Here is a 14,536-nt window from a genome sequence, read left to right as displayed (position 1 = left end):
TGTAAGTTATACCCAGATTTTCCTGTATGCTGGGAGGTTTGGGGCCCCTAGTCCCCTTCTCGTTCAAGGCTCAAATGTACTATCTACCTAAGGCTTTTTCTGCAGTTCCTATCTTTCTACCTCATCTCCCACCGTGGAGATTTCAACAAATGAATTGGGAAACTGAGGAACTGCATATACCTGGACACTGCAATGCACTCCTCACTTGGCACACTCTGTGGGTGGCTCCATTCCCTACATGCTAGACTAACTGCTGGCCTACATCAGTCTTTGCTGCTTCTTCTGAGGATACTTGTCTCTGCTTTGCAAAGGCTCACTTGTGTATTGGCCACTTGACAGTCCTCGGGTCTTCTCAACTCCAAAGGGATCATTCTGGTTACACGGAGAAGCTGGGCAATGTGATGTGGTGATTAAACAGGCAGGCTTTGGAATATACAGGAGGTATGGCTTTGTTTGGTGTGTGATGCTGGACAAGCTACCGTGCCTCTCTGCACTAGGTAAAATAGGGGAAATCATACTTCAGTTTGTTTTAAGGATTGTATTGGTCAGGTCCTGGTAGGAAACTGATTTTGCCTTACATTGTTCAAATGAACGGATTACTCACAGAGGTGTGAGCAAGGATGAGGGAACAGACAGGGTTGCTGAGGCACCCAGAGACGAGCAGTAGTAGGAAGCCTTTACCATCCCTAAGGCTGAAAGTACCAAGGGAGGAATAGCGTGACCTGAGCCCACTGAGAACCGGAAGTGTGGAAGAGGTGCAGCCCTAAGGGGCTATAGTGTGGAGGGACACAGCTAAGGCTGGAGATGTAGCTTGAAACATGGAGAGAACTAGGAAGAAATATCCCAGCATCTCTCTCATCCCACCCTCCAATCACCTGCTGGTGCTACTCACTGGTTGAATGGAAATGATAATCAGAAGACAAGCGAGGGACTTCCCTGGTGGCGCAGTGGTTAAGAATCCTTCTGCCAATGCAGGGGACACAGGTTCGAGCCCTGGTCCAGGAAGATCCCACATGCTGCAGAGCAACTAAGCTCGTGTGCCACAACTACTGAGCCTGTGCTCTAGAGCCCACGAGCCACAACTACTGAGCCCGTGCACCACAATTACTGAAGCCCATGTGTTCTAGGACCCGCGTGCTGCAACAAGAGAAGCCACTGCAATGAGAAGCCCGTGCAACGCAACAAAGAGTAGCCCCGGCTCGCTGCAACTAGAGAAAGCCCGCGCACAGCAACAAAGACCCAACGCAGCCAAAAACAAAGAAGACCAGCCTGGGAGGTGCAGCCTGGAGGAGCTTCCATGCACACAGGGCAGGGCAGAGAAGGCTTAGAGAAGGGGGTGAGAGGCCAAACAGAGACTAGCAGCACAAGTATTAAATGAGAAAGCACAGAGTATATTTTCCACAGGACCTGGCACATAGTAAGTGCTCGAGAAACAGTAATCGTGGTTACCGTTAGCATTACTAAGGCTGCGAGGTCACTGGACTTTCCCCTTATACCTGAAGCCATCTTTGCCCATCTAAGCAAGAGCCACAGGTGTGTGACTCCACAGTCGTGAGGCTTGGTTTAGTAACATACTCTCTCTGGTCTGCTCCGTCTTACAGCTCTGTTTCTACTGACACCAGGGCTTTAATGATCTAGTCTCTGTTTTCATCAGGTGAGATTAGGCTGTTTAACTTGTCCCCAGATTTGGAGCAAGAAAAAAATAATTTCTAAGCAAAGTTTCTTTGAGAAAACTGTCCATCTGGTCAGTTTCCCTTTCCATGTGGTCAGTTTCAAAGACTTTCCTTTTTCCCTCTTATCTAATGAGCCAAGACAAAATGGTCACGCTAATGGAAACTGCCTTGTGTTCCAACTGCTGCTGCCCTAGCATAAAATCCATGATTTCATAAGGGCTTAAAAGTGTTTTTTAAAATCCTTTATGTCACCACTCTTCAGGTGGCTGCTGCTTTTCCTCTGCTTTGCTTTCATCCCTGTCACTGGTCCAAGGTGCCAGAGGATCTGATGCTCCCTGCCCCCATTACTGCCTCTAATCGCACCACTCTCTTCCTTCTCTCGCCTTTTCTTTTTTTTTTTTTTTTCCCTTAGATCTTTCACGTTTCCCTTTCTTCTCAGCTTTTATGTTTGAAGGCTGGCCTCTTAGTCAACACTGCCAGCCAATCAAATTGGTCTTGTCCTTCAAGGAGGCAGATTGATTAAATCACCGCAGGTGAGATAAAATCTTTGGTTCTTTGACTCTTCTTGGCTGCTTGTTGTGGCTCAGTGCTCCAGGTCTGAGGTTTCTGAAAGGCTGAATAGGATCACTAACCTCCTTGCACTGTAGTAAAATCTGATTGTTTGGGTTGGTTGAGCATGTGATGCAGGCAGGAAGTACGTCAGCGAACTGGGTATGGCTTAGAAGAGCAGAGAGATGTGACTCTAGGGCAGGGTCTTACGGCCCCCGTGGGGTAGGAAGGTGAACCAACGTGAATTACTGAGCTCTTTTGGAGCTGGGTGCCAGGTGCTTCCAAACAGCGGCTAAAGTTCTTCGCAGGCCCTCAGAGGACACGCCTCCCACCGTGTGTACAAAAGGAGCTGGGGAAGAGGGCAAGGGTTAGATGGGGACCAGTTAGCAAAGTTTTAATGGGGGAAATGAACTGACTTCTGGGGTCTGATTGACTCACTTGACAATTGAGTCTTTGAGGTCTCTCCCAATGAACACAGGAAGCATTCTCCCGTCGACGGCTAAAGGTGTGATGGGCCAATTTGTATAGTGGTACTTTTTTTTCTTTTCAATATTCTTTGCAACAGGAAGCTAGATCAATTTTTAGAAATCATTGACCTTTAACTATAAAATGAAACTAAATTATAGGAATAAATTATTTCTCTGCATCTGGATTGATGTTAACTTCTGACGAATGAAGAATTTCTTAAAGTTCACTTAGGTTTTCTTTTTTTACTTGATATGTCTCTAATGTACAATAAAGTGGATGCAGAACATTTATTCAACATTGTGTTGGCTGGCTCAGAGTGAGAAACAAAATCCACGGGCCCTGACCTTAAAGAACTGAAAATCTTGATGGACAAACAAGGTAAAGTTAAAAATTAGAACAATTTTAAACCAGATGAGTGCATATTTTATGAACCTAAATATTAGCTACATAACTGAGTCTAAATTGTGTGGTCCTTAAAATATGTGCATTGGATAATCATTATTAATGGCACATGAAATGCATGAATTTCATCATTCTTAATATATTTACTTTGAGAAATTTGAAAGCTATTTAGAAGACAATACTGTGTATTGTTAGGATTCAATCCAAGGTATAAATTTTGTCATAAGAACTGGGCTGACTGGATTTAATAAGATTAAGCTTGTCTTTCAAAGTAAATTCTGAATGGAACAAAGGAAGTGACCTTCATACTGTAACAAGTCTACTCAGATACCATTAACATGTCTTCATTTACCCAGCTTGCCCAGGCCTCAGCTTTTAATTCTATAGTGAACAGCCATTGTTTTATTTATGATAAAGATCATAATTCAGGTATGTTTACCTACAGACTAAGGATAGCAGTTACCTAGACCCTCTTGCTATACCCAAAGACAGAGCTAACAATAACCCATATTCAGGCATGTGTTTGACTAGTGAGCAGGAAAGCTTGTTCTAGGAAGTATTAATTTAGTTTAATAAAAGCAGAGATATTCAAGTCAGCTACACCGTCCCAGTCCCAATTTAACAGTCAGCATTTAATCCACTTCCTTCTCCATCCCTAATCATAGCAATGGCCGATGCAGTGATAAACCAGGACCATCAAAAACCGAGGTATTATTTGTCTTTTTCTTATAGGATAGTCATTAGCTCAATCACTTAATGAACTAAATTAACTCAAGATTATCAGTGGGAGAGGTACAGAGAGGTCATTAGCAAAGGACCACTCCCTAATCCCTCCAAATCTTTCACCATGAAACATTTTCGTCACTTGTTTAAAGGGCATTTTTTTAAAAAGTTCTAGCATTAAGGGACGGAACATAAAACTCACCTGTAATCAATCACATCTGCAATGTTAAATCTATACTTCAACCAAATAATATCCCTGGGAATTGCTAACCTAAAAGTTAGCTCTAAAAGGGGAGAGGAAGGGGGCTAATAATGCCCATCAACAATGCATAAACTGTGATATATTCATACTATGGAATGCTACTTGGTAATAAGGAAGAGACTATGAATACACTCAACATAAATGAATCTCAAAAAAATGAGCGTCAGATACAAAAGAGTACATATTATATGATTTCATTTGTATGAATTTCTAGAACAAGTAACACTAATTTACGGTGACGGAAGTCAGAACAATAGTTTTGTGGGGAGGGATTAACTGGAAAGTGGCATGAGGGAATTTTCTGCTGGAGTAATGGAAAAGTTCTATATCTTTATTGGGTTTGTGGTTACCAAATCTCAAACTACACATTTAAAATCTGTGCATTTTACTGAATGTAAATTATATCTTAGTTTTTTTTTTAAGTACTATCTATCTAGAGGATTCTAAAGTTAAGTATAATCTACCCCCATAGAAAGCATCTAATAAATCTTACTATTAATTAAAAACCAACACAGGTCATTCAGAAAGCAGATATGAAGCTTTAATTCACTGTGGGCATTTCTCTGACCATTCTCTATATTATATATGAACTTTTCACATTTCTTCACACCGATACAAGACAGGTTTTTTTCCCCCAAGTACTGTGTACCATACCACCATTCCATTTAACTAGCTAAGGACGTATTATAAATACCATGAGCCACTGACTAAATACAGAAGTTGATACATATGTTAGAAAGTATAAATTAAAAAAAGTTTAAGAAAGGCTAAATACCATGAAAGTTTACACATATTCTTTAATTCTAGATATCACATCACAGTGACAACCAATTATAATAAAATCACAACTTCTTTTAGATGATAATATTCATATTTCTAACATCCAATTATTTTCATTTTCATTATTTTCATTTCCACACTGTTAACTCCACACTGCATTTTCATTTCTATAGAGAGTAGACAGGCTTTTGGACTGCAGACCAAGTTTCTTGTGTAATAATCGTTATTATCTTGATCATGACCATGGGAAACCAAATTTATATATACTGTACTATACAGAGACAAGACTTTACTAAGTATAAGATAATGTGGAACTCTTTAGTGGTGGTGTTCAAGAGAAATTCAAATAGTAGCCTGAAAACGAGTTTTAACTGCTATTGCATTCTACATATATTTCATTAAAAGATGAAGTCTCTGTCAAAACATTTATAAATAAGTATATAGTACAATAGATTTTCCCCCTCCAAAATACTGCCTGGGAGGAAAGTTCCAAGCTGACTCAAGGGGAAAAAAAAAAAAGGAAAAAAATAGACCTCAGAAAACAAACATTATATGGTCTTCTGAGCTGCAATCTTCCTGAGTCTATTTTCAGTTGGAACAAATTTTGCAGCCAATTCTACCTTGCTTCAGTGTCCACAGTCCAGAGGGAGTCCTTGAATATCTAGTTCATATTCTACAGAAATCCAAAAGGACCTAAACACCCCTCAACTAATTACACAAGGGAAAACTGATCATGTTTTGTATTAAAATCTATGTGAAAATCAAACATAGTCATAGCCATTCTTTTATCAGTGATGCTACAATAAGTGATGAAAATATATGCACAGCTGTACATGGATCACCATTAAACACAGGAACAAAATGCCATTTGATGCATATTAAATAAGCTCCCAAAAAGCCAATTTGAATATATTTATTTTCATTTACTTTGATACAGCATTGGAAGAGACTGCATATAATTATGGCGACTGCTGCAAACAATACTTGATGCTGCTAAGTGTTCCATTAAGCATCAGGCATGCACAATAGTTACCTTTAAAAATTTCTCATGTATATATCTTAACATTCCTATTTATAAGCTACAATATGTTTAAAGCATTTAGTAATTTTTAAACCAATTATTTTAATTGACCTACATCTAAGTGGGGAAAACCAAAAATCTTCCTCCTCATTTCAACACCCAAAGGTAATATTAAACCTTGCTCCCCCAAATTATATATTTAAATTTATTTTATATGTCATCCTTAAAAGTCCAAAAGTGATGAAAATTATTATCACTACTAAATTAGAAGTATGATTTCCCAGCAGCAGTCTACCCAGCACACAGCATGCCACGCTTCAGGGGATTACACGATAAGAGTGATGTGCTGGTGGTTGCAGATGACAATAATTGAACATATCAGTCTCTTCTCTTCATTCTGGATCTTTTATTTCAAACTAAATAAAGCTTTTCATTAATATAAACTGAAAAAATTATTTTTCCTTTATTTAACATCAATAAGAGTAGATAAAACTAAACACCTTTACTGTCTTCAAGTGTGTGGCAAGATAGAAAATGTTTCAATCACAGTAGGTAATCAGGGGTGGGGAAGCGGGTAGCGTTTGTTTTTCCATTTAAGAAGGATTCCAGTCAAATAATCACACACACTTACACATTCAGATTACTTGGTTCTCGGTCCTTTATGGCTTAAAGCACTGGATTTGAAAACTACTTCAGGTTAAAATAAAGTTATATGAATAATGCATAGGTTGTATATCTAGGAGATCATGCAATAAATGTTCTCATGTACAGTGGAATCTTGATGATGAAAGGGGTCTGCAGGTGTGAACAGTAATGTTTTTTTCTTTTTACCAAGAGAATATGCCCAGCAAGTTCCTTGCTTTGGGTCTATTCAAGATCCTGTTTATAAGGTCATCCTGATATTCTCAGATTGAAAAAAGCAGCCAATGTCATAAGGCATCTGCAGTAGGGAAATGACGTGCCTCAAGTGCAAGTGCTGTGAGGTCCGAGGTAAGCAGAAGCAGACTCAGGATCCCGCCACCCTGCTACAGAGTCAATTTGGACTACTTGGCTGACTAGAGTAGCAAATGGGGAAATGCTTAGAGTGACCCACTGGAAATGTTTACTATATTAGTATCTTTAAAAAATCTATCTGCTCTTTAAATCTATTTCACTTGAGAACTGCCAGGGTAAGATCCACTCACTATTCCTGGTTTTGATATGCCCCTACGACATGAGAATTGAACTGAACTACAATGATTGTAATGTCGTCCCTGTACATCCTAGCAAGCTCTTCAGGAAGACTAAGCATTTTGGAGAGGCGCTCGTGATCAACAGCCCCAAACTCGTTGTTGCCCACAGCATGGCGAATTAGATGGGTTGCTGCATTCTGATCCTCAAATACCGATGACATCTTGGCTCTCCTTTCTGTTAAAAGGCCATGCATCTGTCCCAGAGTCACCTTATAGCCACCAACAGCTATCGGCTGTTGGTGATGCATGCCTGTTAGGTACTCGCCCACAATCCTAACCACATCCTGCCTATGCATTGTCTCCCACAATCCATCAGTCGCCAATACCAGAAATTTATCCTGTGGCCTTAATCGGTGGTAAGTTACTTCTGGCTCAGCAGTGAGATAAGGAGGTGTGTAATAATTAGGAGGGATAAACTTGGTATATTCGTTGTCATTCAGCTGGTCTGGGCCAGATTCTATCACTCTTTTTTGAAGGTCAATGCTCCATTTGAACTTTACATCTCCAAAGGCCCTAAATGGCATCAGTAAGCCAAGCAGCCGATCCTGTTTCACCACACTCTTGGCCTCATTCTTTGGGTGCTCCAATTTCAGGCGTTCCACTTCTCTTTCATTCTGGGCATTGTGGTCATTAGATAGAGTGACTGCCGACCAAGAGCCGTCCTCTTCCTGCACACCCAGCATGGCTCTGCTATCACCAGTATTGGCCACGTGAAGGTCAACGCCATCCACATGGGCCACACAAGCTGTGGCCCCAGAAAATGCCACTCGAAGCACCAAGTAGTTGAGGAAAGAGTTGGGATCACCAACTTGAGCCTCCAAAGAGATGTCATTATCAAGCCTCTTGAAAGCATTTATCAAAGCCTCCTTAACATCAATTTCAGTTGACTCCCCAGTGTTAAGGTCTATAAGCTCTTGCCAGTAAGTCCTCAAGCTGTTGAAATATAATTTGGACGCTTCCTTACTGAAGTAATCATTGGGATGCTTGTGCCACTGGAGAATGGGGAGCAGTGCTCGACCACTCTCCACTGCATTTTCAATCTCTAGCAAAGTCTCATGGGGTAACAGAGAGACAGCAATATAATAAAAGAGTCTTTCACTGACCGCCTGGGAGCAAGCACAGCCTGCATGGCCATCGAAAACCCCCAAAAGCATCCCTCTGGTCTGCAAGCAGGTTGCTGCACTTCTCCGGTCCTCAATGGGTGCATTCGCAGGCAGCTGATTGCTGTCAAATCCAAGGACAGAACTGACATTTTTGCCATCAAATTCTGGCACTTTGAAACTGTATTCATTAGCTTTCAGGATGCTGTTGACTTGTGGAGGTGTAAGGTAAAATTTCTGTGGTGTGGAAGCATATCTCCTTCCTTGGGTGTACTGCCACCAGCTCTCCTTTGGCCTGTAAAGGGTAGCATATGCCGGATGGGGTGTATATCTCAGGCGACTCTGAGGAATGTAAGGGGGTGAGCAGCAGAGATGTTTGTGGTGGCAGTAACACGCAGTGCCATAGATTCTGCTCAGTTCACAGTTACGGATCAGAGGGAAAAACAGTTGAGTTGGTGCTGGCATGGCATCAGAGAACAGCGGCAGGCTGGAACTTCTGACTGGGATTCCTAGACAGCAAAAGTTACATTCAGATTACTTAATCTATTTTTGCTTTCATAACAAATGTTTAGCAGGTGAATCTACAGGCTCCCTGTGCCTCCTAAGGCACTACATTTTACACACATATCATGTACTATTTCTACAGGATATACTCTGCTAAGCACACCTCCCAGTCACTTATGGAGCCAGGATTGAACTGTCGTCGAGCTTTACTTTTCTCTCTTCCTTGTATTTCTTTGTGCAGCATAAACTGTGCAGAATGTACAATAGATCTGGCTGGGTAGAGTGGAGGAGACGAAGGTTATATAACACTATGCAGTGGCAGTCTACTTGGCCAATCGCCCTTCTCTCTATCCTTAAAAAAGGCCGTGGATCTCCCAAATTGCACAGGGACTTCTCCCATTTATGAAGATCCTGTTTCCAGACCAGTGGTCAATTGTTAGCATTTGATACACATGGCTACCACCATAAAAGTGTTGGGATGCAGCCCCAACCTGTGTGTATTCATGCATTATTTGTAAGTTATATACATATGCTACTACATTAATATAATGTTCATTATAACCTGTACAAGAAAAATTTTACATAATAAATAAAAACAGAAGTTCCAAAATGCCCTCCCTGCATCCTTGTAGATGGTCTTGCAAACAATGTTTCTCCAGACCACTGTGCCAATTTGGCAAGTTTAGGGACATAGGTCTGCCACCAATTCACCACATAATCCTGGAAAAGCTGGATCACTGCTTTGAGTCTTGCTTTCCTAAGCTGTACGTGAACACATCAGAGCAGATGCTATCTGAGCCCGCTTCTTGGACTCTGTGCCTTTATAAAAAGTGTGCATTGAAGTGAGGCTTTGATATTAAATGCAGGGTTCATTTATTTGTTGTTTAATTTTAGTGTATTCTTTGTAATTAAAAAAAACCTAAGTATTCTAGCAGCTCTAAAACTTTGTTAGTAACATAAATGGTCGCAGTTCTGGAATTTATTTTACTTGCTACCATTTTCCTCTGCTTATCAGCCGTGAAAGAAAGCTACAGAAATATGATTTTCGTCTATAATGGATCCCAAGTAGAATTCACCCCTAGAAAAATATTTTCTCTTACATTTAAAAAAAAAGGTTTTCTATTTGCCCTTGGAAATTAATAAACAGTGAAATAGTAGTCTAATGGTCTAAGGTTTGGCTAAAAAAGGTAGAGCAATATAATCATGAATAAACCAAAATCATATCATTTACTATGTGACACTGAAAACATTTTGCTGGGCATTTATCTAGAAAATTTAATAAACATGCATTATTAATTCAGGTAATTTTTACAAGAAGAGAATCCCTCTTGTAACATATATTTCCCCTGAATACTTGAGGTTGCGTCAAAGTATTCATCTGGCCTATAAATAAATAGGCTTTATAGTTTAAATAAGAAAACAAATGCAGTAAACAAAAAGGAATAAGGAATATAAAACCATCTGAGTCTCAATATCAACTATTCCTTCCTAAGGTTGAACACATTAAGAAAAAATTTTACAAATATCATAGAGTGTTAGAATATATGACATTATTTTCATGCACCCTCTTTTGAAATACAGTTAGAAAAAACATAAGTGGAATGCGGGGGGGCAGAGAAAACACTGAATTTGCTTCTGTAATAAGCGCTGTATAAGCCAGTCATATAGAACACTTTTTGCATGTGATAAAAAGTACCGTTATTTTAACTACACTATTTAATAAGTGATTTGTTTACAAAATTGAAGACAAGATTAGGCAACAGAAGGAAAGGATTAGAATTTTGGAAATAAGATCAATAACTAAATAAGTATTCTGAAAGGCAGTCATGAAAAACAGAAGTTCCAGAAGAACAGGAATCTACCAAGACTAACCACTTAACTAACAGCACTTCAAATTGAATACCTGAAAGTCATCCAAAGGTTAAGTGTACATGACTGAGCCAGGAGATGTGCTCAAACACGGGGCCACATGACACTGGCTTCCAGATATGAACCATATCTCTTGCTAGGTTTGTATGCAGAAAGCACATTAACTTATTTCATGCTCTGTATAAAGATTTTTTTTCTGTTATTAAAAATGTAAACACACCAATCTTAATGAAAATAAATTTTCTCTGTAACTTTACATACATTTGCATTTATGTTTACTTTAAAACTAAAGAATCTTAGAGGAAAAACATGTGTATTTCTGTATGGAATGTAGATTGAATCAAAGTACTGTGTGTGTGTGTATGTGTGTTTGGATGGGGGTTTGACAGATAGATGCATACCAAGATTTGGCTATATGATGTCTGACCAAGGAATACCAAGTCCAGGAAACCCACACTTTCCTTATATTCCTTTGCTTTGACAATCCTCCTGCTTTTGAAATTGACTGCAAAATGAACTACTGTGGCAAAAAGAACCGATTCAGCAGATGCTTTGAATAATTCGTAAATTCAAAGAGCAAGCACTCAAATAACATACATTTTTCCTTCAAGCATAAATTCTCGACATTAAAAACAAAAAAGCAGAGAGTTAATTGTATTAACTCTATCTTTCAGTTACTCAGGGGCTTAGCATATGGACTGAGACTCCCAACATGCCTCCAAAAGTCAAATTCTTAGGGAAGTTACCTACTCTGTGATTAATGAACATTCTATCACCACCAGTACAAGTAACATACTCTCTCCATCAGACCAGTTACTACTAGAAGTCGAAGTACTTTCAAATGCTTTCATAAACCATTAAGTGAGCTTTCAAAAAACTCTGTGAGTATCCTTCTGAATATCCTGTGATTCAACAACAAAACCCCATGAAATCAAAACTTCTGTCGACAAGCTTGCTAAATTAATGAAGTAGACGGCTCTTGATGAGGCAGGAAGAACAGCAGCAAGGTACAGTTGTGGTAAACTGAAGCACTGTCAAATTTTCCAGTTTTTTTTCTGGCCACAATTTCACTTAAAAGGTCCTACCTCATGATCCAGACTTAGCCACCTTATATGCAGCATCTTAGTCTTAGACAGATTTTGCCAATTTTGCCAACGACTAATAAGGAAAGATGAGCTGTAACCAGAAACAGGAAAGAGATCCATCCATTCTTACTGATGTGCTCAACAGAGTTTGTGCCAAGAAATGATTCAACTTCATCAATAAACTCACAGAAGAAATTAGAGAATGCAATTACTGCACTGACTCCAGAGCTCTTTAGCTTTGCAAAGATTTTGGTGTAAATGAAAAAAAAATGCTATACTAATCATTAAATGTGTCAGAACCCCAGTTTACATAATTTGATTGCATTAAACACCCTGTATAAAGACTCTCTGGGATTTTTCAGCATTTTGGGGCAATGTCTAGCCATTTCACAGTTTCTGTTATCTCTACATGAATGAAGAAACCGGTTGCCTTTGGAAGACACGAAGCCCCAAGCCAGCACTTGTTTGATTAGTTTCCTTTGTCCCTACCTGAAAATTGCACTCACTAAGGCATCAAAGCTATCCTGGTCCAGGATGCCTTTGTCCCCCTTTTTCTATCTATCGCACCTCTTAATTCCACGCCGACCCACCTAAAACCATCCACACACAAAATCAGTCATCATCCTTCCTGGGTACCCAACGCAGGTAGTTAAGTGAATACCTACCAATTCGTCTGGGCCCGGGACACACACACATTCTCCTGTCATCACAACACGGAGCCGACAACATCCACAACCCGCGCGGACAGCAGCAGCGACAGCAGCACCGGCCCATTGAAAGCAAGGCAGAGATGCTCATTAGAGGAGGCGGCGGCGGCAGGGGAGGCGGGAGCGGAGGAGGGGCGAGGTCTCGCCCCAGCCCGGTGAATGGGGCTAGGAGGGGGGACGAGGATGGAGGAGGAAGAAAGGGGTGGGGAGAAGAAGGAAACCAAACAAACAAACCCACCCCGCGGGAGAGGAAGAGCTACAGTGGAGGCGGCGGGGGCCCCAACGCCCGAGGAGGCGCGCCCCGGGACCGGCCCGTCCATCCAGCCCGGGAGCGGAGCCCACGGGCGCGCGGCATCCTCCGCCCGCCCACGCCGCACTGGCTTCAGTCCTGAAAACTGAGGGTCGGCCCGCAGAGGCTGCCAGTGGGATCACCCTGGACTCGGGTGTGTAAGGGGGAACCCTCAGGCAGAGACGCCGTGCCACCTGCGCCGCACCTCCCAGGAGCCCACCCTCCCGCGGGTCCCCACGGCGCCCCCGGCGCTGACAGCGGGCGCGGCGGGCCCGCCCACCACCCCGAGCCTGCGGCTGCCCCCAGCGCCGCCACGCCCGCTGCGGCCCCGACGCCCTCACGCGCACCTGGCGCTCCGGGGCTAGTCCCTCCGCACGCCCGCGGCCGCCGCTCCCCACGCGCGCCGGCCGCCACCTCACAACTTTGGGCTGGTGGAGGAGGATTCCGGACGGGCCGGTTCGTGGCCCGGAGTAGGGAATACGAACCGGGCACGGCAGGGGAGGAGCCGCTTCTTCTCAACAAGGAGGCGGCCGCAGCGGCGGCACCTCCGGGCGGTCCTTCCACGCAGCCCAGAGCAACTCCCTGTAGCTCGGCCCCTTGCCCCAGCCCGGCCCACTCAGCGACCCTGCCCCGCAGGGGCGCCACCCTACCCCGCCCACACGGTCGGGCCGGAGCTCTTCCCGCCTTCCGATTGGCTGCGCAGTGGCGAGTGGGCGGAGAGGAGGAGAGCGGGCCGCGGCCCCGCGCGTGGGAGCGGAAGAGCGGCGCGCTCCCCGCCGGCTTTGTGACGTCATGGGGGTCAGACAATCCCTTCCATTCCGCGCGAGGTACCCATTGGTTCCGCGGGCCCGCCTCACGTGACCGCACCCGCGCCTGTTAGGCTGGTGGAGGGTGGGGCTGCGCGCGGTTACCGAGTTGGCGTCGGAACGGGCTGGAGGAAGCGTCTGGCGCGGGACCAGAGTCCCCAAGCGAGCTGGGCCCCGGGACCGGCATCTGCCTGCCGGGCAGGCTTCCGCGAATCTCTGGCACCTCGGCGCGGGGCTGGCCGAGCCTCCCCCGCGCCTTGCGGGTGGGCGGGGGCTTCGTAGGTTTAGGCTGTTGGGGCGGCTCCCTGCCCAACGGGAAACTGCATTCGCTGCAGTCGCCCCTGCCTGGAATAACAAGGCGTGATAACCCGGGAGTATCTGTGGCCTCATTCATTTGATACTTTGAAGATTTTAGGAGTGTTGCCGTGGATGATGTTTTCTATCATTTTCTGGGCACCTCTCAGGGCCCAGGGAGAGGAAGGCGGTCTAAACAGCAGCAAGAGGAAGTTGTGATGAAGGAATTTTTTCCCCTGTAGAGTAGGTGTGTGCTCACGTTTTCTGAAGGGCTTTGAAATCAGTATTGACTTACTTGCCCTGAATGGTTACAAGGAAAAGGGTAGAATTCAGTCTGCATTTGTGACGAAGTGGGAAGAGCCCTGGACTCCTGTGTCAGGACTTTTATCCAAGTCATTTCCGCTCCATAAGACTCAGTTTCCCCTTCTGTGAGATGAGTTGGATTTGGGGTGGTATTGGCAGCCTGGGGTTAAAGGGAAGACATGTCAAGGGCTATTTCACTTGCTTTTGTCCACACGTAATCCCCTCTATGGAAAACGAGTCTCTGATAGTGGCTTCTAAAAGCTTCCTCGGAGGTGGTATCAGGTCGATCATTGCACTCAACCCGCCTACTGTTAAAACAGTTTACTTTGATTTATTAAGCATATCTGCTTACTAGCCAATAAAGTTCTTAAGGTGATGTGGGCTGGTTATAAAAACTGTCATGTTAACAGTATTGTGGAGTTTTGTTTTTATTAATTTGCATTATCTGATTTTTACGTAATAAAGGAAA

At 43.1% G+C, this 14,536-nt stretch overlaps 1 protein-coding gene across 1 annotated transcript; it reads right to left on the bottom strand.

Annotated features, from left to right (window-relative positions):
* Positions 1-4,596: 4,596 nt before the first annotated feature.
* On the bottom strand, positions 4,597-13,860 carry PDP1 (pyruvate dehydrogenase phosphatase catalytic subunit 1). Its single transcript, XM_059042871.2, is given in 4 exon segments — positions 4,597-8,719; positions 13,012-13,615; positions 13,617-13,691; positions 13,693-13,860. Coding segments are annotated over 4 exon segments (2,505 nt in total). The 3' UTR covers positions 4,597-7,061.
* Between the last annotated feature and the right edge of the window lie 676 nt (positions 13,861-14,536).

The sequence above is a fragment of the Kogia breviceps genome, chromosome 17 (genome assembly GCF_026419965.1).
Source record: "Kogia breviceps isolate mKogBre1 chromosome 17, mKogBre1 haplotype 1, whole genome shotgun sequence".
Lineage (NCBI taxonomy): Eukaryota > Metazoa > Chordata > Mammalia > Artiodactyla > Physeteridae > Kogia > Kogia breviceps.
The sequence above is the reverse complement of the archived record's forward strand: the minus strand, read 5'-3'. Positions and strand labels throughout refer to the sequence as shown.